The sequence below is a fragment of the Crocodylus porosus genome, unplaced genomic scaffold, assembly GCF_001723895.1.
Source record: "Crocodylus porosus isolate Cpor-Errol unplaced genomic scaffold, CroPor_comp1, whole genome shotgun sequence".
Lineage (NCBI taxonomy): Eukaryota > Metazoa > Chordata > Crocodylia > Crocodylidae > Crocodylus > Crocodylus porosus.
In genome coordinates, this window is record NW_017728905.1 from 743,358 (window position 1) to 766,628 (window position 23,271).

A 23,271-nucleotide genomic window follows, 5' to 3' on the forward strand; every position below is an offset into this window, starting at 1 on the left:
GGGGTTTTCAGTCCAGGGAACAGTGGGTCAGCAGCGAGGGAAGGCAGTGGGCAAATACAACCCCCCCTCTGCCCATGGGTCTGTTGCATGTGTGCACGTGTGCACACACACACCCTGCCCATGGCTCTTGCACATGCAGACACACCCTGCGCATGGCTATGTTGCACATATGGGCCCATACACCTGTCCATAGCTCTGTTGCACACACACATGCCTCTCTAGTCATGGCTCTGTTGCACACATGCCCCCCCCGCCCCACGGCTCTGTTGCATGCCTCGCCCTGGTCACTCCTGCCCCACTCCCTCCCTCACTGTGGAGATCTCGATCTGCCCCTTCCCCTCCACAAACTTACCAGCTTGGTGCTCTCCCACATGTGCCAGAAGAAAAAAATCCTGAGATCTGATCGTGAGTCGGAGTTCATTGGACTTGGAAATCAGGAGTCTGCTGATTTTTTTCATGGGAGTTGGTGTTACTGCATCCTCTGCCCCCAACTGTGCCCTGGTCAGGCTTTTTCTGGGGCTGCTCAGGCATGTTCAGATGGTGCCTGAAGCGTCGCTCTCTTTCCATTGTTCGGCCTGCATCTTCCTCACTTAGGTCTCCGCTACACATTACATGTATTATACAATTAACTGGTCAGTCAAGCAGTAAATTTAGACTGGCCACGTGCAAAGTAAGACTGGCTGCACATGCATAGTAATAAAAATGACTATCCAGCTATGAAAAGCACCAACCAGCTATAAACTTAGTGGTTGAAAATCTGTGACAACTTTAGAGCCAGTTTCTATCCAGCTTGCACTTGAACACGTAGCAGAGCCCTTGTACACCCCTCAAACTAACACCCCCCCCAAAGCCTCCAGCACTGCTTCCCCTCCCTCTCTCCTGTTGTATTTAAATTAATCCCCTATTTAACTTTTAGATTGTGGAGATTAGTTAGCTATTAGTCCGAAGTCAAACAGAAGGCAGGGGAGCTTTGTATCATATTGACTAACCAAAGTACAAATAGATATATAGAAATAAATATATAGTACAATCTTTTCTGAACAGAACCTCACTTCATCAGATGCAGATACAGAAAGGAGGGGAAGGGAAAGCAGCGCACACACGTAGCTAAATATCTACATGAATTTGGAATAGTTAATGAACCAGAAAAGTATTAAACTCAAACCAGAAACAGTTCTGGGGCCTAGTGGAAAACCAGCCCACTTAAACAGAGATCACAAGACAGGACAGAAACACCCCAAACAAGTTATTTAAGTATATAATGGACAGCCTGAACTTGTGCCCTTATGCAAACCAGCTATATTAGGATAAGTGTGTTGATGCTGGTAGAACAGCATCTGGTGCAGCTAGAATAGAAAACACTCACAGAAAAAGCCCAAGGAGGGAAAAGGCACTGTTGAAGTAGTTGTGGCCAGGATGGTCCCAGAGATATGCAAAAAGCAAGATTTTTTGTGAGTGATATCTTTTATTGGCCCAACTGTGCGGTTAACATAGACATAGGCTTTCTTAGGCCTCTGAGACACAGCTGAGCTAAACAGCAGATGGAACAAAAGCTTGTTGAGCCGGGTTATGAGGGGGAATTGTTCCAGCAGCTGGCATGTGCCTGCATGGTGGGGTTGAGCAACTGGAGGAGGTTTGGGCAGTTTGGAGGTGGGAATCATCTGACAGTTTATGATCAGTGGTTCTCAACCTTTTTAGATGCCAGGTGCCCCTCAGAAAATGCCAGCTCTGAGATTTGACTCATTTTTCCACTGTGGAAAAATAATAGAGCAATTCTTTTGTTGCAAAGAACTCAGGAAGAGCACAACAGAGCAGAATGTTTTGAACGCTCCCAGGCATCTATACATGTGCAGCAAGATTGCTCTAATGTGTTATAATTACAGCATGTCAGAGCAGACTCCATTCATGGGGTCTGCTGGAGCACGGTTATTACCACGCTCCAGCAGACTCCGGTGTCACAAGCATCAGCATCCCTGTGCTGAAAAATGGTGGCGGGGGTGCTTTAACCAACGCTTGTTCAATAAGCTTTAGTTAAAGTGCCCCCGTCACCATTTTTCAGCGTGGGATGCTAATACACATGACGCTCTTGGCACTTTAATTACAGCAGCTCTCAGAGCTGCTCTAATTAAAGTGTGCCCACCCCCACCCCAGATCACATGTGTAAGCTCCCTTGGTTTCTTATTTGATATCTCTGAGTTTAGCTGGTGAATCATATGTAGATGTTTGCACACCTAACAGTGCTAATATTGCACAGTACCCCATGGCATCATTAAAAGGAGCTCATGGCACATTAAGGTGCCACAATGCCCTAGTTAAGAATAACCCATTTAAATGCTTTGCTGAAACAAATCCCTGGTGGTGTGGGGAAAGGATTTGCTGTTACCAGATTCCCCTCAGACAACATTTACTACATCCAGGTCTCTACTTCCTACTCTGCTCAGTTATTCAACCCTCTGTGGAGCAGGATAGAAAGGAAACACGATTTACTAGGAACCTCGTTGACAAAAAGGCCCCAACGCATTTGCAAAAAATTGTTGTAAAATATTTAGTCCCTAAATTTAGTCGCCAGAACATACGCCATTGCCCTTTATCGGATGTCTTATAGTACTGGCTAAATCCCATGTTAATAAGGATTATTCTTCAACTATATACAGAAATACAATCAAACAGGGGAGAAGTCAGTTACTGAAATGCACAGCCTTCTTGAGGATTTTCTGATACATCCCACAGTGGCTTACAGTCCAGGTGCAATGGGAAGAAGTGCTGCACCACACCTGCTGGCTTTTTCCCCTGGTCACTTTTGTGCAGTGGGTCAGTGGATTGAGAGGTAGGAGGGGCTCAAAAAGCAACTCTTGAATCACAAAAACCCCCCAACTAGAATGCCATCTTCAAAGTCATCTTTCACTTGGCCTTGTGTTATAAACACATGCTCCCTTATCACATGCAACAGTCAGGCATGAACCTTTACACCGATGACTTCCTCCTTGATCTGGTTGATGACTCTGCGGACATAGCTGGATACATCTTGCATACAGCTGGAAGCAGAAAAGAAACTGTTATCTGCCTAATCCAGGCACCAGAAACAGTGCAGAGAAGGCTTCTAATTCCTTACAGACCCCAAAGATTTCATATACACGTAAAAGATCCCCTCCTCCGTGCCTGACCCCAGGCTGTGACCCAGAAAACTGAGTGCTAAACAGACAGGAGCAATGGGGGAAAGTGAAAGAAAATGGAGCAAGATTTTTAAAAGGAGCCTCAGTGCAGTTGAGGCACCAACAGCTTCTACCCATGGCAGGGTGGCTTCAGGCAATGGGACTGTAAACAGGGCACAAAGTTACACACAGAACATGCTACACAGGAACAAACGGGGCATTTCCAAGTCAGGAAGCATCGGGATGCAAGGGGCCCGCTCCAAGTCTTGTGCACAGGCCTTCTGGTAGAGTCGTTGAGTGACACAGCCACATGGTATGTATTTACTGGGGTCTTGCTTCATTCTGGACACAAAACAGATCATGAGCAAGGCACAAAGCTGCCAAAGCAAGGAAGTGTGTTAAAGAAGTTGACTGGGCCCCTCTTTAATGCGGGCTTTTGAATGTAACAGTAAGCATAGACTCATTTTTTTTTTCATTCTGTACAGGTAGGTGACTTTCATTGCCAACTCTGAGAGTTTCGTCACAAACCTCACGGCATTTAGCACGATCGCCCCAACTTCTGGAGTCACGGGATCACGCAAGAAAACAAAAAAAGTCTAACTTTAAGTCAATGTCATGATCTGGGAGGGTGGGGGTGTAGAGAGGCTGACTCCTTACTGCTTGAGATGTGTGGTACGGGGTTCCAGCGGTGTAACACGAGAAGGAGAATCAACCAAAATGTGCTACATATCAATGGGTTATTTTGGGGGGGTATATTTTGTCCTTTTTTACAGTCCAGGAGCAGCACAGACGAGTTTTACCCTCAGCCTGCCAATCATCTTTCCTCGTGTCACTGTAATGTAATAACTCTCGACTCTTGTCAGTGCAGCTGTGTAAATGAACAGCTTCCACAGCTGCATTTCATTTCAATGACCATTTCCTCTTCTGAAACTCTTTTTATCACTACTAAAGTACAACGTGTTTGACTGGCAGGCAGGAATGAGCACTGCCACGTTATTGCCCCAAGTCGGAAGTGCTGCGTCGGTACTGACAGCAGGAGTGACAGGTGCCTTGTTCTTGTTGCTGACATCAATGACGTTGCTCCCCATTTTAGATCGAAGTGGAGCAAAAAGAGAGAACAGTGATGAGGGCCGGCTAGGGCCCTACATACTGGATTCATGACAGTAAAAGGGCTTCCAGGCTTCAAACAAAACTAATCCTTATGATGAACTACAGGAACAAACTCCCCCTGGAAGTGGTGAATTCTCCACTGTTTGACTCCGTATCAACCCCAGGTGCTGAAAGATCTGCCTTAGTTCAGCATGAGCAATGGGCCTGGGCACAAAAGTAACCAAAGAACGCTTTCTGGCCAGTGCTGCGCAAGAAGAGGTCAGACTGCATGGCCTATCTGGCCTTAAAAGTCAGCGTGGACATATGCAAGGCTAAGCTGCTGACCAAAGGCAACAGAACTCTTTTGTCACACAGACCTGGCCTGTAACTTTTCGGTATGATGCAAACACCTCCCTTGCTACGGATGTATTGGATACAGCATTGATCCTTTCCAGACACCAAGACGGCTGGCTCAGGATCACTCCTACAGTTGGCTTTGTTTGGTAAGCAGCCTGGCTCTTTTGCCAGTTTGAGGGAGAAGCTGACTCCTGTGAGCACACACGGACAGAGCTGGATGCTACAAGCTGGACCGGATGCCTATGTGAAGAGACACGCTTGAGGTCCCCAAGTTATGAATGCAGGAGATGCTCAATGGGATTCTCTGGCCTGGAGCACGTAGGGTGACAAATTAGGTCAACACAATGGTCCTTGCTGGCATTAATGGAGAGGTGGAGCGGGTCAGCACAACTCCCCTCACTGTCACTGAGACCCGCATCTGAAACCACGGCCAGATCCTGACCTCAAATGCACTCAAGCAGTGCCCAGAGGCCAGAAGAGCACAAGAAATGTCATCAGGGATGACGCCAGTGGATGAAGAGGCCAGGGCTCAGGCCCATGCTTGTGCTACATGTGGTTCAAGGCCTATGGGTACTGGCAAGATCAGCACCATCTTTTCAGAGGACTCAGAATTCAATCCAACTAGCTACCAAGATGAAGTTGAACAGGTCAGCCAGTATTAAGCCTCGGAGAGGATCCACATTCAGCATTCAAGTGGATTTGCTTTGATTTTGTTTAATCCCTGTTGGAAGTGAAGCGAGCTCAACTGAAGAAAGTCACACAGGGGCTGAACGCAGTTTAATGAATGCCCTTGCAATGCATGCCTTATTTAATTCAGATCAGGTTTCTTGCCTCCCTGCATAGACCAGCCTGAAGAGGACTCACGGACGGCAGAGCCGAACCAGGCGCTCGGGTTTGCCCGGGCAGGGCAGGGCAGGGCCCTCCGAGCAGTCGCTTTGCTCCAAGAACCTTGAGCAGGCCCCTGCAACTGAGGCTGCAGGTCAGAAGATACAGACGGCTCTGAAGCTAGAAGCAATTTTTAGGCTTCTCTAAAAGCATCTGAGGTTTTTCAGGATTTGCTTTGCCACTCGCAGGCCCCAGGAGCAACCTAGCTGCCTTCCAGATTAAACACAGGGGCTGCACCTTGCCCCAAATGGCATAGAGGTAGCTTAGCCGAGCGGCATCTCCTGGAGAATACCAGCTCTCACTTGGGCCATGCACCATGCTGCCAGCAGGTCGTACTTCCTTTCATTTTAGACTTGGGACGTCCTCCAGGGCAGCCGCACATTGTGGCCAGGTAGCTTTCCACCTCTCTTCTGAGGCTGGCTGTCTTGGGAAAGGGTTGAGATGGAGGGCAGTGAGGGGAAAGAGTTTGAGAACTGGAACCTGGCACTGAGACCCCCCCCCCCAAACTCCCTCCAGAGATGTCGCTGAACATCTGTTCACTGGGAACAACACATCCCTGGCACCATTTGAGCAAGTGACCTACTGGCAGCGCCCTGGCAGCTCATTAGCAATGCCCTGCTCCAGGCAGATGTTTAGGTCTTTATACAAATTACTGGCAAAGATGCAGCTTAGCACATGGATTCATTTCCACCAACGGCCCATAAAGCCGCACAAAACCTGGACCTGTAATACTGGCACTAGGAACGGACACTGCGTGTGTCCCGGGACAGTTGTGCCTGCGTTTGTCCCAGAACAGAAAAAACTTGGGATTTGTACGTACACGCATCATCTTTCCAGCCAGGGTTCGGCAAGCGGCTGAACGCACTGATGCTTCTCCACTTCCAGTTCAGCGATGCAATCCCAGGACAGCCCGACACGTTTTGTGACAGACAGACATTTCAATGGTTATACTTTGCTCTGAGAGAAAAGGTTTTTCTCCCAGGATAAATGCAGTGCCTGTTTGTAGCCTATTAAGAGTTCCTGCATTACCCTGCAGCTGGGGCTGGGCTGGACAACTTACTACTCCAGGTAGCCCAGAGATATTGCTACAGAGCATGGCCAGCCTTAACCCCCCAGAATAACTCCTTCCAGTAAGGGCAGGGTGGGGAGGCAATGTTACTATAAACCACAGGAGTTTTGTTTTCCCCCATTTTGTGTTTGAGTTCCTGCCTTTGTGCAGTCCAGTATGCATGTGCATTTGCCTAAAATGCAGCCGTATGTCCTTCCTTATTCTGAATAAGTAGAAGACTATATAGGATTGAGGTTTCTCTTTAAATGACTGATCTCAGCTCATCACATGCCTTCACAGTCAACTGCCAAACTGACACCCCCCCAATCATTTCTGGTTCTGCACCTACGCAGTTTTCACCAGCTCTCAACCCTTGCTCTAGCAGCATGGAGAGCACTGCCGAGCACTGGCTGATGGCCCTTCTCCCTGGGGAGGCACCTGGGATGGGGAAAGTGCCACTTACACCTCCACAGAAGCCAGTGCTACAGCAAGGGACTTACCCGGAAGGGGGCAAACATCTCAGCAATGCTGTATATAAGAGCAAATTAGATGACACTAGATGGACCCCGTAGCAGGTTTGTGTATGGGGCAGTCACAGAGTATGTTCAGACTCAGGGTTTCTCTATATAGGGAACTGAAGTGAAAAATCAAGTTAAGGCCGCTTGAACACTGCATTTCAGTGTGCACACAGGGGCTGAATGCCCTTTAATCTGCATTAAATAAAGGTGCGATTTAATTCTCCTGCCTCCCTGGGCAGACCAGACCGGAGACGGTCCATGGACAGCGCAGGTCACCCACACAGGAGGGGAGGACAGGTCCCTCCGAGCAGGCACTTTGCTCCAAGAACCCTGAATGGGACTGGAGGCCAAGGTGGCCACTTACCTGAAACAGGGGTTTTCAAATGCTCCTGTTGCCTTTGTATGGGCTGAAGCTGCTCCAGCACTTCTGCTTTGCTTCCTTGAAAGGCAGTTGTGAAAGTGAAGAACAGCCGTGTCAGTGAAGCCTGACCAGAAGCGGCTGGGTTAAGTAGTAAAACTAGAAGTTTAACCCTATGTCCATTCTGAGAAGTCATCTGACTGCCGGGACTAAAAAGTAATCCCCCTAGGGAGCAACAAATCTCTCTTTTTCACCTCAAGTGGGAGCTTTACCCATCCAAGCCTGAGCTCCAGCCCTCCCCAAGGAAAGGGCTCTGACCCAGCAGAGATGGGAGAGGCCAGGCAGCGAGGGAGGACGGGACACCGTCACACACGCTTTACATGGGGACCGTGCCCAGCTCCTAAGCATCTGAGCTCAAGTGGAGGCTTCCACAGAAGAACATCCCCCATCTTGGCAGCCACCCTACGCAAAGCAGGATTCCTCTTGGCCTTTCGCACCCCTGGGGTGATCACCACCACAGCCAGAGCTTCTCCAGGGGACACGGGGAATCCTGCAGGCGCTGGGCAACGAAGGCAGGAATATGCATTAAGTGCCCTGTAAAGTCAGGAAGGAGGGTGTACGGCATGAGGATACCTGGGCTGGGGCCATCTCACAAGATGCACCTTTGAAAGAGAGCCATTCCCCCATGACAATGGCATGTGCAGCACCAACCTCCCCCATCAAGCCCTCAATTTGTCACACACCCCCATGCCATGCTCCCAAACAGGGGGAAGTCCCAGAGACCCCAAGATGTCAGCTCCAGCCATTGCTCTTCTGAGTGACCTTACAAGAAAGGCTGGCAGATACGATAGTGACGGGCAGCTTCCCCAAGAAGTGAGACGACCCAAACAGGATGGGAACTGGATTTGCTTAGTCACTGGGAAGTCCAGGCCAAGCCTAAATGCTGTGGTAGATGGTTTATGTTGGACTCCTAGTACTAAACACGGGTCAGATTTAACCAAAGTACAAACAGACAGAAGGGGAGCATGCAATGACAGCGGGTTTTAGTACAAGGTAAAACCTTTATTACAACTTTTCATTCATAGGTATACAACATCTGAAAGACAGATATGGGGGGGGGGGAAAAAGTAATATTGTTATAAAATGTCACATTTATTGCTACATTACTGTTATATACAGGACAGTTCTCAAAATCTACTTTAAAAAAGTTAGGATTATTTAAAAATTCCAAATAATCCAGCCAGCTGTTTTGACACTTGTATAAAATTATTTAAAAAAATGAAAACAATTCATATCTTGAGGCACTCAGAAACACAATTTTATCCTCCAATTGTGATTCATTTCAAAGAACAACGCATCTCCCCACCCCCAAATACTTTCTTGTCTTTTTTGCTGGGTTAGGCATATATATATATATTTACTATATATATAGTTCAAAACTATAATGTGTATCTGATTTAAGAACAAGGATTTTCAGCCACTTAAGTACATCTGGATTTACAGGTAGGCAGCATAAACATCAAAAGCAGGGACTGTTTTTTTTTTTCTCTTTTTTAAAAAAAGGCCAAAAAACCATCTAAGGGGTTAAAAATAAACCACTTCCACAGGCATTTCCCCTACAGCTCGCCCTCCCCCAAATCCTAAAAAAATATATATAAAGGGCAATCAAGTAATGCTTCATTTTCTGAACTAGTTGGAATCTCCTTTAGAAAATGGGTATTTTCCCCCGTGGACTATAAAAGAAAAAGCGGGTTGATGGAAGCGTGGGCCCTGGCCAGGTCCACCAGGCATCTGTGTCAACCCGCCACCCCCTCCCCCCGCAAAACCACATTAAATATGAACATGCAGCAGGGGAAATTGCTTCCCGTGTTCGTTGAGTCCCCCCTCCCCGCAAGTCGCACAGCTACATCGTTTGCTCAAGCTGGTGGCTTCTGATGCGATTTCAAAACATCTGGCACTGAACAGAGGGAGATGTGCAGCCTCCTCCATCTCAGCATCTCACCGTTGCTCAAAGCGGCTCCCTAGGGAAGTCCGCGGGTCTCTCCAGGGACCACGGGGGCATTCAGCTGGTGAAGCGTGACAACGCGGGGGATGCTTCTGGAGCAGCCCCAAGAGGTGGCAGCCGCATTGCTTTGATTCCACTCAAATACAATGTCCGCCTTTAAAGCAGCCATCTCCGCTGGACTATCGCTTAACACGACTATGGAGAAGCATACCCTCTCCCCATGAAGGCCCCCTCGTCTCTGCCCAGTGCTGACGGGCGGCTGATTTTAACAGGACAGAGGAACAGTATTGCTATCCCCAACCAGGCTTGGCTGGAGCAGAGTCAGCATCATGAGACATAGGGAGCGGGAGGCGTCTGAAAGCAGAGCAAAATACTGATACTGAGACCCAAGGAAGGGCTGTATCCCAACCCACAGAGGATCAGGACCTGGGATGATGGAATTCAAGCCAGTTTTGACAAAAGTGACCTTTGCGCTCAGCCACTTGCTTGGAACTGGCTGGTTTCACCACTGTATTTGGCTCCCGTGGCACTTTGTTGGCAAGGGAAATGCCTGGTGACTTTTCACGACGTGTCTCTTTGGAGATCAAACCCTTGCAAAGGGCACAATCCTACCACCCAGGTCAAAGCCAAGGCAAACAGCAGACGTCATCAGCTCAAGAGGCACCAGGGAGAACAAAGAGGGCAAGAGGCCACTAGAATAACAAAACATGGAAGAGGAAAAAGCCACGGGAGCTCTTGCCCCGGTACCCCAACACCCTGCTTGAAGCTATGGGAAAAAAAAGGGTCTCCTATGCCCCACTGGAAATGGTTGCCCTAGTCAGCTGCTTAATCACTGCCTGTTCAAAACCTCCATAACTGTGCTCAACCACCCTGCTGGGAGATGCCAACATGGGCCAGGAGCCTGTGTGCACTGGAGCTCTGGTAACGCAAGAGATGATCTAGCAAGGCCACGGTCACTGCAATGGGACACTGACCTGGGAGGCACAGACAGAGGATACGAGAGGCCCCAAGAAGTGGGGAGAGGATAGACATGTGGATGAGAAGCCACGGAAGACGGATCAGTCAAGCAAAGCTGAGCTCAGGTTCCTGTCCTGACTGAAGCTGGGCTCTGCAGGGAACATGGCAGCCTGCAGTGGGGACTCAGGTGCGCTACCACACAGGACGCCCAGGCTGAGAGAGCAGATGGGGGGTGCTGTAAATTGGTGTCCGACCACCAAACAGAAGGCACAAGTGGGCAAGTCAGGGGCAGGGAAGCCCAGAACCAGGCTAGCGTAGTCCTTGCCACTTCCTCCAGTTCAGCCACCATGGCTGGGCCCAGCAAGATGCAACTTTTTCTTTTTCTGGGACAAGACCAAGTGCCCTGAGCTGAATCCCCGGTGCCCTCGGGCTGGGACTCAGCTCCCGTGCACTGCAGCTCACAGGCAACCTTGGGCGAGAGTGGAAAGGAGACGCACATGCTCGACTGCCAGGGCCGCGTGCCACATAGTCAAGGATGAGGGTTGCATAGGACTGAAGTGGGGCATTAGCCTTGAGCAGCTTTCACTCTGAAGTAGCAATCCTGCTCCAGCCAGTATGAGGCGAGAATGAGGACGGTGGGGTGCAGGTTTGGTTGGGGCTGGCTGCTGTGCAGCTCACTAGTCACTAGGCCATTGCTGCTCATTCAAGCCAGGGCCGAGCACAAGACTGATGATGTACCTTGCTCAGGTTTCTGGAGCTCAACAGTCAGTACCAGGCACCTCCTGCTTCTAAAGTCCCTTCGGGGATCTGGCCCAGAGAAGGGCCAACCCCTCCTTCCGCTCCAGCTTCTGGTGGAGACAAGAGGCGCTGTTCGGGTTTCAATCCTGCCACCGTGGAAATGGCTGACAAACCCCACATGGGCATCAATGGCCCAGAACAGGTACACGTGAGAACCCTTGGCTTGAACAGCACCAAGGGGGCTGCAGCAAGATGTTGACCAAACACTGGAGCATTTTGGCATTTGTGTCTGGCTGGTGGGAGTACAGCAAGTCGAGGGAAGCTCGGTGGAGGATGGGGGCTGCGCACGGGGACTAAGGCACTGCTCTGGGACGCGGCCGCATGGGCAGCTACTTAAAGATGGAGGAGGGCTTGCAGTGTTAGGCCCTAGCTGAGCTGCTGCCGGAGGCTGCGGTGCTGCCCAGCAGCCAGGGTGCGCGTCCTGTGGAAATGCGGCCCCACCTTCCTACACCCCAGTGCTGCTGGGCCTGTTGAGCATGGAGCCTCGTGGGAACCAGCTAATCCTCTCCACTTCTTGTGGAAAAATAAGCTGTCTGCTACAGTCATTTGCTTGCTGCTTCCACTTCAGAGAGCTTCACATCTGCCCATAAAGCCTCCTGCATTTCAGGTGGGAACCACAGACACCACTGGCAAAGGTGGCCGTGTTCCCATTCCTGGTCTCTCAGCACCAGTATCTGGGCTGTCAATGCTGGCAAAGCAGCATATTTGTTTCAAGCAAGCAGCCACTGGCTGTGGCTGCTGGTCTGGGCTACACGGGCATGAAGTTGACCTGTCGCATGCTTTTCTAAGGGACTCACAGCCAGACAAAGGAAGTCAGGTCTGACCAGCCAAAGGAGGGGTCTTGGCTCATGGGGCTGCCAGCGAGAGCAGACAGATGCACCCGATGACCCAGGAAGTCCTTTCCACACCTTGCTTAGGAGAACATGTGCATCTCGCACCCACTCGGTGTAGCACTGTCTCCTGGGCTGGGCCACAAAGAGGTCAATGAGCCTGCTACGTCCTTGAAGGCAGTTTGTTTGTGCTTTAGGCCTCGTAGGCTCAAGAATGCTACGCTGAGCTGTGGGTTACACCTGCCAGAAACCAGCCTTTCCCAGAGTCAGACCAAGGGCAATGTGCTCGAGATGCTAGCAAAAGCAGCCTAAGCTGGATCAGAAGCCAGGCAGTTCCTTGGGGTGTAGGTTGTTCCTTGTGCTGTTGCGACTCTGGGAAGATGCAGGGTTAGGAGGAAGCTTGTTCCCCAGAAGGCACCGGCAGGGACTATAGGCAGAAACTGGGCAAAAGTGCCAATACTCAATGGAGAGCGTCTACAACAGTAGCTCTTAACATTTCCTTTTCTAGCAGCCTTGGTGAAGACGTGGCTATTTTGCTTAGGGGAAGTGAGCAGGAGAGGGGGAAGGAAAGCAGAAGAAACAAGAATTTGCAGTTCTTGGCATCAATGAGATTGCCAACACTGCATTAATGCCTGATTACGTGCGTCCCAGCCAACAGGTTGGCAGGCCTTGAAAATAAGCAGTTGGGTCCCTAGGCAAAGAGGGAGACAATGTCTTCCTTGTAGGTCTGGAGCAGGATGTGGCTGTGGTTCCCCTGCTCCACTTGACACCCCTCCAAGGGGAAGACCTCCAGCTCACCATCTTTTGCTGGTTTCAGCATGAGGGAAGGCTGAACTGAGGCTGGCTCCTTTCAGCCAGCTCTACAGAAAAACCATTGCACTGGTATCCAAAGCGCATCTGATTGCACCATACATCCAGGATGAGTTCAGGGATAGCACTGTGCCCATGTTACATGGCCGCAGGAACCCACTGTCCTTACTTGGATATGGCTCGGCTACTTTCAGCTTAGAGCACGAGCTGGAGAGCTCTACGTGAACCAAGCACACTAGAGCCCAGACACACAAACCTTCTGAGCAGAGGTGCAAAGGCAACATGTTCTCAGCCCAGGCAGACACCCAACAACAGCCAGCTGGCAGACCAGCGAGCCAAGGAGAAAATGCAGGTCTCTGGGCCGCTCGTTGGCCTCAAACTCCACCTCATTTCAGGTTATTTCCCTCTCTCATGGGACAAATCCAAAAGCAGGCACCACGGGACTTGGAAACTTGGGTTGAGGAAACCGCTCTAAATACTGCAGCACTATTGGGGACAAACCCCCTCACCTCCCTTGCATACCAATGGAAGTCATTTTTTTTAAAAACACCCAATGTTAGAGAATCTGGGGGCAGTCCCTGCCATGCTGCAGGATGAAGCACAGGAGCATGGGAGGAGAGAAATAGAGGGAAGATACTGGGCAGTCGAGTCGTCCCACTCTCCCATTATCGCTCCCTCCAAAAACCAGCCTGCTAAGCATCTTTTGAGATGGTAAAATTTCAGCAGTCAGCCACATTTCTGGGAGCACAAACAAAAGGAAGCAGGGCTGAGAGAGGAAAGTGAGGCAAAGAAAGGATTTATTACCTGGAGCGGGGGATGCAGAAGCAGCGGTAGCCAGAGGACAACCGAATCCTGGAAGTCTCCCCTGTAAGTGCCACACTGGCTGACAGAGCACCTGGCTGCCTTCCCACAGCTTACCAGTAAGCACAGCAGGCAGCTCTTGGCATTGTCTGACCCTCTCTAGAACGGCAGATCAAAAGAAGAAATGGGAGGATTTTGTCCACAGCAAACAGTGATTTCTTTACGACAAGGCTCTGCAATACTGTTGGAGAGTCTCTGGGGCCTGACTGGGCCTTAAGATGACAGAGACATGGGTCAAATCATTCTTCAAAACCAGGCCTTCCTTGCCTTGGCTACATGCCCAACTCCTGCTGGTTTACGCCGAGCACACCAAGAGGGGAATTCACTTTTCGCCTGTCTTGTGTTTGCTCACCTGCACTTCCCTGGCCTGGACAGAGATGCCCGCCGGCCTGTTCCTGCCCCAGCTCAGAACAATGGTACGCAGGAGTCGCATTGCATGGGGACGGCAGAAAAATCTCTCTCTTGGGATTAAAATCCAGTAGTTTTTCAGGGAACTTGCGGTGTACGGAGACATCTACCTACACACCTAACTTTGGGGGCTCTCACCTTTACAAGACAGCATTACATTAAAACGCTTTAGGGACCTGCAGATGGCCAGCACCTCCCTCAAAGCTAGACCTCAGTAGCAACCAAGCTCCCAGCCCCTGCTAGCACAAACACCAGGAATGCAGCAAGCAAGATCTATGCAGGTTTTGGCCACGTGCTCTCACCCTGCAGACACTACGCTATCCAGATGCATCCATGGCTGCTGCATGTACTTCAGGTTAATGCCAACCAGCCAGCTTCCAAGCCGAACACAGGATCCCCACTGCTCTTTCCTTGGTAAGGGATAAGACACTGGAGACTGTACCCAGTTCACCTACAAAAGTCTGCTTGCAGGCACCAGTTTTTATACTAAAGCATGCTCTCTATGCAAAGACCAGCTGCCAAATCTTTATTCCATGTCACATATTCTCTGGCTGTGGATTTAACCTTTCCAGGTGCAGAATGCATTTCAATTTGATCTAAGGGGTTCAGACACTTTCACTGTTTCCATGAATGGATTACATGTCTGAATATGCTGAGCAGTGCCTGGCAACTCCCAGGAGAGGAGAAGGATCCCGGTTAGAGATCCCACTGCTGGGTGGAGCAACAGGACAAGAGCGCAAGAGCCTAGAGACCAATGGCCAAGGATTCTTGATCAGAAGTTGTCAGACAGCTGTCCTTCTGGCCAAAATGTCCTGGCTTGTAGGAAAAGCAATCAGAAATCTTTGAAAACATGGTTTTCTTCTTTTAAATAAACCCCAGAAACTTTCCCCAAAGTCTTAATTTCCAGTTGGGGAAAAACAAAAAAAAACACAAACCCCAAACAAACCCAGACCAAAACTGGTGATTTTTTTTTTTTTTTAAATCAATTAAAATCCTAAAATGTTTCCTGTGGTACAGGTATGACTGGAAAGGCTCTCCCTCCCCTCCCCTGGCAGCTATGATGGACAAATAGAGGCATGAGGGTGGTAAGACCCCATCATTTAGCTCCTTCCTTACAGGAAAAGGCTCAAATTCCCCAGCAGGACCAGTGTGGGCAGAGTGGCCTCCTTTAAAATGTACAAAGGGAAGGTGTCACGGTCACTTCTCCTTCCCAGGATTATAAAGCAGGCATTTCCTCCTCTGACCTCAGCTTAGCTACCTGCCTGTCGCTCTTCAGCCAGACCCCTCGCTCCCAGTGGCACTTGCTAGATGCGTTCTGTTAATGTCCTCCAAGCCAGCACAGGGCTTAGGCCCAGACTGCTAGCAAAGTGCAAGTGTGGATAGTGTTAAAAGGGTCTCAACTATAAAGATCCATTCCCAGGATGCAAGCCTGGCACATGACCATAAGCAGGCATGCTGGACCACAGCTCTGGCTCTTCCTTGTAACATTTTCTCTTGCTCGTACAAACAGGAAGAACCCAGGTGGACAGGATTTTAACCAGGTTGAAAGATGTTTCCCTGAAAACTGAATCACTACTACGCAAGCACAGAGAGACCCTGTTCAAGCACTTATGGAACCACAAATCGGGTCTCAACAGCCTTATTTAGAGGTGCAGAGAATGGAACGGTTGGGGGCGGCGGGAAGGCGAACAGCTCTGCTAGCACCTGTCACTGGACAGCTGTGCATGCCTGTTGCAGAGTCACTGGAGCAACATGCTTGCTGCCGAACTGCTGCTCTAGCTCCTGATGGCAAGGGGTGGCAGGAAGGGAACATCCGGCCCTTCCCTCAGCTCCAGTATTAAACCTCAAGACAGGATGAGATGGAGTCAGGGGCCTGCTGTTCAGAGATAGTCTGCTGGTCTGACTGAGGCTGAGGGCAGCAGCTCAACCCGTGGCGGCAGAAGTGAAATGAGGCCCTAAATCTTGACAGCGGCCTTTGCCAGAGGACAAGGGCATTGTGGGGGTGGCATAGAGGAGAGCCAGAAGCTTGCATCAATGCCCATGGTTTACTAGGACGCACTGAGATGTCCAGTCCTGGTTGTCAGCCCTAGACAGGCTAAACAAATACAGAGCACAAGGTATGGAGAACTTGAGAAGCTGAGACCAAGGAAAAGGGTTAGCTCCTGTGCAGGCTTAACCAAGCCCATTGCCAAGCCCCAGAACTGCCCACAGAAAGATGGAGATCAAAGAAGTGAAACCACCCTGCTCCCTTCAGGAGTTGGAGGGGTCATCTGCCCAGCCAAGGACATGGAGCTGAACAGCAAACACGACTCTGCTCTACCCTGTCCTGGTTACAACAGCCGTAGCATAACACGGGGCAGGTGAGTGGGGCATGACCCGGATACCACCTAAGGGGAGGCAATCTTGCCAGCTGCCTGTCTCTATGACGCACATTGCCCGCGCAAACTGTCAGCATGCAAGGCATTCCAGGAATCAGTTTTGTAAGACAGCAGTACAGTTTGCTGCTGCCAAGGGCAGGACCAACCCATGTTTTTTTGCTGCCGAGTTCAGCGTTTATTTATTTTTGCCCCCGGGCATGGACCTGGGCAGCAACAACAGGGGGAATGTGTCCTGCCCCAGAACAGCACCAAAATCCACTGCAGGTCTAGAGAATGACAATGCCCAGATGCCTTGGGCTGCCTGGCTCTCCACTTGCTGCTGTTCCTGAGCCTGCAAGCAAGAAGGTAGGTGGGCAGGGGGGAGGGGAGGGCTGCCCAGAGTGCTATTTTTATCATGCTATGCCTTTATGCTGGCACTGCGACATGCTGCCTCCATGGAAGGGGCCAAACCATGTTATAAGTTGGCTGAGAACAGAGAGCACCCATGTGCAGACCTGTAGAGCGGCTGAGCCATCCCAAGCTGCAACTGGAGCTGGGCAGAACAGGCTGCCAAGAACCATACAGAGGTTGAGGAGGAAAAGAGGGTGATATTTTTTTTTTTTTTTAATGAAAACTGCTGCTGCAAACTCAAAGCCTTTTGGATCAGCTCCAATTCCAGGGCTGCTGTGGCAACAGGCTGACTCCACCTGGCAGGAGATGGGCGTACATGTTGCCAAGTTCGTCAGCCGGTAGAGACACCATTCCTTCCTCTGTAGCTTCTCCACGGGGGCAGGCCTGGGTCCCCACCCAGCTGAACACAGCCCCCACAACACCACGGCACAGGAAAGCCAGCACAACCTCCCAGGGAAATAACAGCTGCTGCACTTTCTTGCAAGGTGTAAGCAGAGGGGAGGGAGGCTGTTTTCTGTGCCCAGCACTGACGGCTGCTGCAGTGTCTTGTTGGAGGGGGAAGCCCCTCTGTGACCAGCATGGAAAGAGGATCATCATCCTTTTGCCTCAACAGGAAAAACCCACATGCACAGGACAGTGGCTTTGTCCAGCTGAGGCCCCTTGGTGATGTTGCCTACTGTAGGGTACGGCAGCTTGCTGAGACGGCTGCTCCAAAGGGGGACATGGAGATAACCTGGCAGCAGCAGGTGAAACGGCTCAAAAACAATCCCGCTGCCCGTAGCGTTTCGACTTGCCACTTCCATGTACCAAGCGGCAGCAGCTGAAGCCCCGTACAGATGCTCCACGTAGATGGGAAGCTGGGGCTGGAGCTGCACAAAGCCCACTTCTTGCCACCGAGTGCTGCTTCCTTTGCACACAAAAGCCCCGTCTCTGCAGCTCGCACTGCTCTTCATCTGTACCCAAGACGATGACTCCTCTGGTCACAGCTTGCAGTCAGCATGCCCTCTGGCAGCAAGGCCCCCAGCCTGGCCAGTTCTTTGTTCTGTTTGCCTTGTTTCCTGGGTGTCTTTGTTCTGCCCATCCTCCGTCCCCCTCTCTTTGTTCTGTTTCTTCTCTTTGTTCGGCATCTCTCCCCCCTCCTCCCATGCAAGGGGCTCTGACAGCAGGCACGAACTCAGGCGTGTGGGAATGAGGTGTTGCCAGCTGGCAACTGAGCCCCAGATTCTCTTACACCTTGTGCTGCTTCCCCAAACCCCTTGGCTCTCTTGTCCCTAGGCCCATTCTCTATCGGCAGCTCTTTCTCAAATCATGGCTGCTTCCTTGTCCTTCCACAGCGAAGCTCCAGAAGATAGCTGCGTTCTTTGCCCCTCAACCTCTTGCCTCCTGTCACCCCAGGGATCGTAACTGCAGAGACCTCTGGAGGCAGGTCCTCGATTCCAGATGCTGGGAGGAGCCCAAGAGCTGCTGAAGAAAGCTGCTGCAACTTGCTTTGTCATTTAAACTTCCTTTTCCCAAATCAGAAGTGGCCAAAGCAAAAGAGATGATGAATTCAGCACATGAGTTTTTATAATGGAAGGTACAAGCCAGGCAAGGAAAGGCATTCCCCTACCGTGGCTACATTCGCTTTTAGTGGCTTTCAGAGCCGAATCTGAGAATTCCTCTCTTTATATCCAGTCTCTCGTAATACAATTTTAATATTCTGGTTGATCCTAAAGATGCAACGTTAACTATAGAAACAGCAGCAGAAAAGCATGGGGTACAAGACTTTTTTTTTTTTTTTATACAAAAAAAACTTTTGTCGCGTACAAAACATATGCAAAAGAAGCTAAAAAAAACCAAAAGGCATCGCTATTTTGTTCTACATAAAAAATCTCATAACTAATGTTCTTTTTTTTTTAAAAAAAGAAATATTAAGCTTAGGCACAATTACGCTGCTGGCTGCTTGTGAACAAGCCAAGAGAATACAACGTTCCCCCTCAGAATTGAGTGATATGTATTGACTGTTCCATATTTTATACTTAAGGCAATTTTTTTTGTTTTTGACAAAGTGTTTTTACGCCCCTTACAGCATGCCAGGTTCCTTTCATGGGTGTCAGTATTAGCAGTACTAAAGTTTATGGTTCATGAAGGCTGCAGGTCACACCGAGGATTTTCCTTCCTATAGATCTCTGTATCCAGGGGAACAAAAAGATCTAAAAAAATAAAGAGAAAACAGAAAAAAGTCCAAACCAAGGGAAACCCAATGACATTGCAGCAATGCTCCCTACTGGGGCAATGGCAAAGCTGTACTTTTAACTCTGTGGGAGCAATTAAAGCGGGTGCCCGACTAGCATGTTATAGACAATGCATACATGTAACCTTCCCCAACATGCCTGCACAGCAGCTGACTGTTGCAGCACACTTCAGGAGCCTGATGCTCTGATGTTACAGGCTAAGGACAAGTATGTTCACAGGTGAAGATGCACTGTGACTGAGCCAGGTCATCAAGCACATACCGAAATCTAGGCACACGAACCGCATTCCCCCAACCACTCTCACCCAGGGCATGAAAGGTGCCAATGTTCCTCACCCGGGGAATGGAAGGGCTAAATAAGCTATCGAGTTGTCTTTATTAGGTCTGTGGCAGGCATGCATTTGGAGCCAATACAATTATTAAGGACTGTTATGCAATTATTAAAGATGGCCACGTTTTCCACTGAGGAGGAAGAACACAAGAGCTATGGTAAAAGGCCTGGAAGTGCTATGGCCTCAGGTAGGTGGAATCAGAGGAGCGGTCCAGCTGCTTGCCCTGAGGACTCTCAGCTTACCCCGACTCGGGGAATGCCTAGGTGAGCCAGGGGTCTCAGACCACCGCAGACTCGCATCACAACCCACAAAGCACCTCTGGGGAGGAGGGGAGTTAAGCAACACTGGTCCAAGCTCCCCTAAATGTCAAATAAAACATGGATGCAAATACCACAATGCAGGGTGTGCCTGAGATCTCAGTGGGGAGGGGATATGAACTTGTACAGTCCTATGTACCATCTACCATAACTTGCTGTTGTAAAGCTTCCCCATTTGCTACAGAGGGGTAATTCCTTTCAGCTTCTTTCACAACCACCCCGGGACACTATAAATATGGGCCTGTGGCTCAGAGCTGCAGACAGATGGAGGGACTGCCAGAAAAAAGGAAATATAGACTGTCAATAACATTCCTCTGTGTCCTATGAGCAGGAAGAGGACATCATTTCCAAGGAAAGCCAAGAGTAGGGATTACATCATCATGGCCAGCCCTGCCCAAACCATCCAAAACCCCTGTGCCTTGTTCCTCAGAACAGCTCTAACTTTGCTGCCTGTTTTAAGGGCATGGGCTGTGAAGCACACGTGATTTTGATAATCCCTCACTGCCCTGACAGAGGGAGAGCCTGTTCTCATGTGGGGGCTGTTAATGCACATCAACAGAGAGGAACTAGCTACTACACTGTCCCAGGAAGGAGAGCAGAGGGGCCACGGCAGAGAACAACCTGGCCAGTACCTGAAGAGATTAAATGTTGCCATGTGGGTTTTGTTCATAAAGATGAATTACAGGGGACGCCTAACGATACAGCAGCGTTGTCATACCAACAGCCCAGCCCATCGCTCATCGTGGTAGAGAAATGTAAGGGCCTCCTTCTCACTGGCTAGCACCGCACATCTAAGCATACGCCACGGTTGCTGGGAATTCAGTTCTGAGCAATCAATATCCAGCTGCTAGATGTAACAGCAGCGCTGTGCATTTCACACACACAAATGAGTACTGGGGCCTGACCAGGGCAAAGGACGATACCTTTACATGTGTCCAACAGGGTTGTGACCGTCTCCTAGGCCAGGATGTGAAGCTGAAAGTGTCATCTGGGGATCTCCTACTACTCCAGACACTTTCTCCTCTTCCCGACGCTTCAAGCAGGCTGCTTTAGGGTTCAGATTGCGCTCTGTGCCAAGAACAGTAAGGGAGGAAGCCTCAATTTGTGCAAGAGCATCACAGAGCAGAAGCATCCAAATGAGAGAACCAAGTCCCAGAGCAGGTGCACTGCACCACGCGAGGAAATAACCTCCGTGCAAGCCTCTACTAGCCTTGCTGCTCCTTGTAACAGTTGCAGATCCCTCACCGGACCTTCCTGCCAAAGCCAGATTCTTTCCCCTGCGGGGATTTATGTCAGTTTAAATGCACATGGGTTTAAAGCCACCTGGCAACTCCGTCCATTTTACAAAGGTTTAAAGACTCAAGTTTTCCAAAGTTGCCTCACTGCCATCAACTGCCAGGGAACTGGGTGTTCATCTCTGCCAAGGCAGCTCTGGAAGTCTCAGCCTCACATGCATCCCACCAAGCAAAAGGTTCAGTTAAGAACTTCCCTTCTACATACATGCACACAGAAATCTCCAGGGAGAGAAAGGCCCCCAAATGCACCTGTCAGCTCTTACCATACCTCGTACTTGCTGCTCCAAGCCCAGAATGACCTGCACCGCTTGCTGTAGGATGATCAGTTTGGTCTGTGCTTTGTCCGTTTTTAAGTGCATCTGACACATGCGTCCCAGTTCTTTAAAGGCCTCGTTAATGTCCCGTACACGCACCCTTTCCCTGGCGTTATTGGCCATTCTCCTCTCCCGGTCCCTCAGATCTTTGTCTTCCAGTGACAGGGCCTCGTCTGTACTGCTGGGTTCACAGCACCACAGAGATTAGTTAGGGAGGGTGTAACGGACAGGGGGTCTAGCAGTTGTTGTGCTGGTAGTGCCACTAGTGTCCACTGCCAAAGCTCAGTCAACCTTGGACTGCAGAAGCCAATTGAGAAGGGAGAATGGGACTTGCCAATTTCTAAAGGGGCCCTGGTTTTGGGCTCCTTGCCAGCTGTGTGCCAAGGTAAGGTGCTGCCAGCACTGGTCACCCTCTCTGCACAGATTTGAGGAGTGCAAGTGTGCGCGGGATGGTGGCAGGGATGGGGGAGAGGGCGGAGCGATGCCACCTCTCAGGGCCCACAGTACCTATCATGGCAGGGCGCACGCACACCTCCCAGCCACCCTGCACAACTCAGGCTGCTCACGCTTGGAATTTCCTCCCACAGGAAACTTCGACTTTCTGTAAGTTTTCATCTGGAAACCAGAAGTCCTTGGTTTTCAGCCCAAACCCTTTTGGTTTTCAGTTTTTGGATGAAAACTCCCTTTCTGCCCCAGAGGAAGGCAGGTGTTCTTTACCAAATATCGAGTGTGTCCAAAATAAAACTCCAATTCCTGTCAAAACCCAGATGGGACAAAGTTTCTAATCAGCATGACTCACAGCACACTGCTCAGTACATTGGGTGATATCCATCTTACAGGAGGGGAAACACAGGCACCAAGAAGTGACCTGCCTGAGTCACACCGAGTCAGCTGCAGAGGCAGGAACTGACATTAGTTCTTTCAAGGGGGCCAAAAATCAGGCCCGGGGGGTTGGTGTCTACCTCCTCCAGCCAAAGGTCTTCGAAGCCGTGGCCAGGCGCTCTAAGTGCCTGGTGCATAGCACCTCGGTTTCCACAGCTCTGTCAGCAGCCTGCTAGAGCAGGGAGCCAACGGGAGTGGGGATTTCAGTGCAGGCACAGGTTGGCAGCACCTTACAATCTTGGCCTAATCTATAGCACTTCCCTCACTTCCCTGTCCCTTTATGTGCATGGACGACCTTCTCCCCCAGAGCAAAATTCTCACAGGAAAGAAAACTGGCTGAAGGCTGTCTTCAGGTAAGGCCACACACTAGCCTCGGGCTCCTGCTTTGGGTCAAGAGGAATCAGATGCGATTAAACTTTCAACCAAGAGGGTGGTGGCAGAAGCAAAGGACCTGCGATGGGTTTGAAGAACCTGCCAAGGACAGGACCGTGCAGAGCAGGGCATTCCTCGCCGCCCCAGCTGGCAGGAACAACAGCTGGCTCTCAGGAAGGAGAGATGGGGAGCTAGCTGGGGTACCGCTGCAACCAGCAGGGTAAGGCAACTTGTGCTTCAGGTCAGTCCTAGCTACCCTAATGCATTCAGGTGCTTCAGGCCCACGGCCCATGCTTCAGCTTTCTGTGTCCGTGTGCCAGGAAGTCTGCTGCTGGGAGAATTCCAGGGCATCGGAGAGGAGATGCTGCCAGGATTCCCAGCCTGCATCAAGATATCCGCATCTCCCTGAAGCTAGGCAAGCTCCAATCTTGGCAGAAACATCAGCACTGCCTGCTACTTAAGAAATTCTTGCAGTCATTCTTATGAGTCCAGTTTGCAAACTTCCCCCAGCAGGGACTGTACCCCAGGCCATGTCTCCTGCATTCACCATCAGCAGAACCACAGCAGTCCTCCACACAGCTGCTTCTCCTTGCTAGAAACACAAGGGCTTGAGGCAACTGGATTTGTGTTGACAAGGCCAAGTTCTGCCCCACACAGGATACGAGGCACTTGATACTTCACC

The 23,271-nt window shown here is 50.2% G+C and overlaps 2 protein-coding genes and 1 long non-coding RNA gene across 12 annotated transcripts in view; all 3 read right to left on the reverse strand.

Moving 5' to 3' along the window:
- LOC109324858 overlaps window positions 1-17,971 on the reverse strand; it is a 22,000-nt gene extending 4,029 nt beyond the window's left edge. The window contains exons 1-3 of the mRNA XM_019556957.1: window positions 17,895-17,971; window positions 17,656-17,791; window positions 15,624-15,627 (exon numbers count right to left, since the gene is read on the reverse strand). Of these exons, the coding sequence (XP_019412502.1) occupies window positions 15,624-15,627; window positions 17,656-17,791; window positions 17,895-17,971 (217 nt within the window). The remainder of the gene's footprint in view (window positions 1-15,623; window positions 15,628-17,655; window positions 17,792-17,894) is intronic.
- Window positions 2,087-8,321, reverse strand: LOC109324905. The gene is made up of 3 exons (XR_002105035.1): window positions 8,151-8,321; window positions 7,414-7,488; window positions 2,087-3,035 (listed from the first exon to the last, which is right to left on the reverse strand). It is a non-coding gene; the product is annotated as an uncharacterized LOC109324905 (long non-coding RNA).
- Window positions 17,972-18,388: 417 nt separating the features above from the next.
- TCF3 (transcription factor 3) overlaps window positions 18,389-23,271 on the reverse strand; it is a 95,481-nt gene continuing 90,598 nt past the window's right edge. For 5 of the 10 annotated variants that reach the window (XM_019557024.1, XM_019557019.1, XM_019557017.1 and 2 more), the window contains 2 exons: window positions 20,650-20,794; window positions 18,389-19,036 (listed from right to left, as the gene is read on the reverse strand). In XM_019557024.1, coding sequence (XP_019412569.1) covers window positions 20,652-20,794 — 143 coding nt within the window. In that variant the 3' untranslated portion in view covers window positions 18,389-19,036; window positions 20,650-20,651. Of the gene's footprint in view, window positions 19,037-20,649; window positions 20,795-21,289; window positions 21,517-23,271 lie in introns of all 10 variants that reach the window. The other 5 variants (XM_019557025.1, XM_019557021.1, XM_019557018.1 and 2 more) reach the window with 2 other exon arrangements.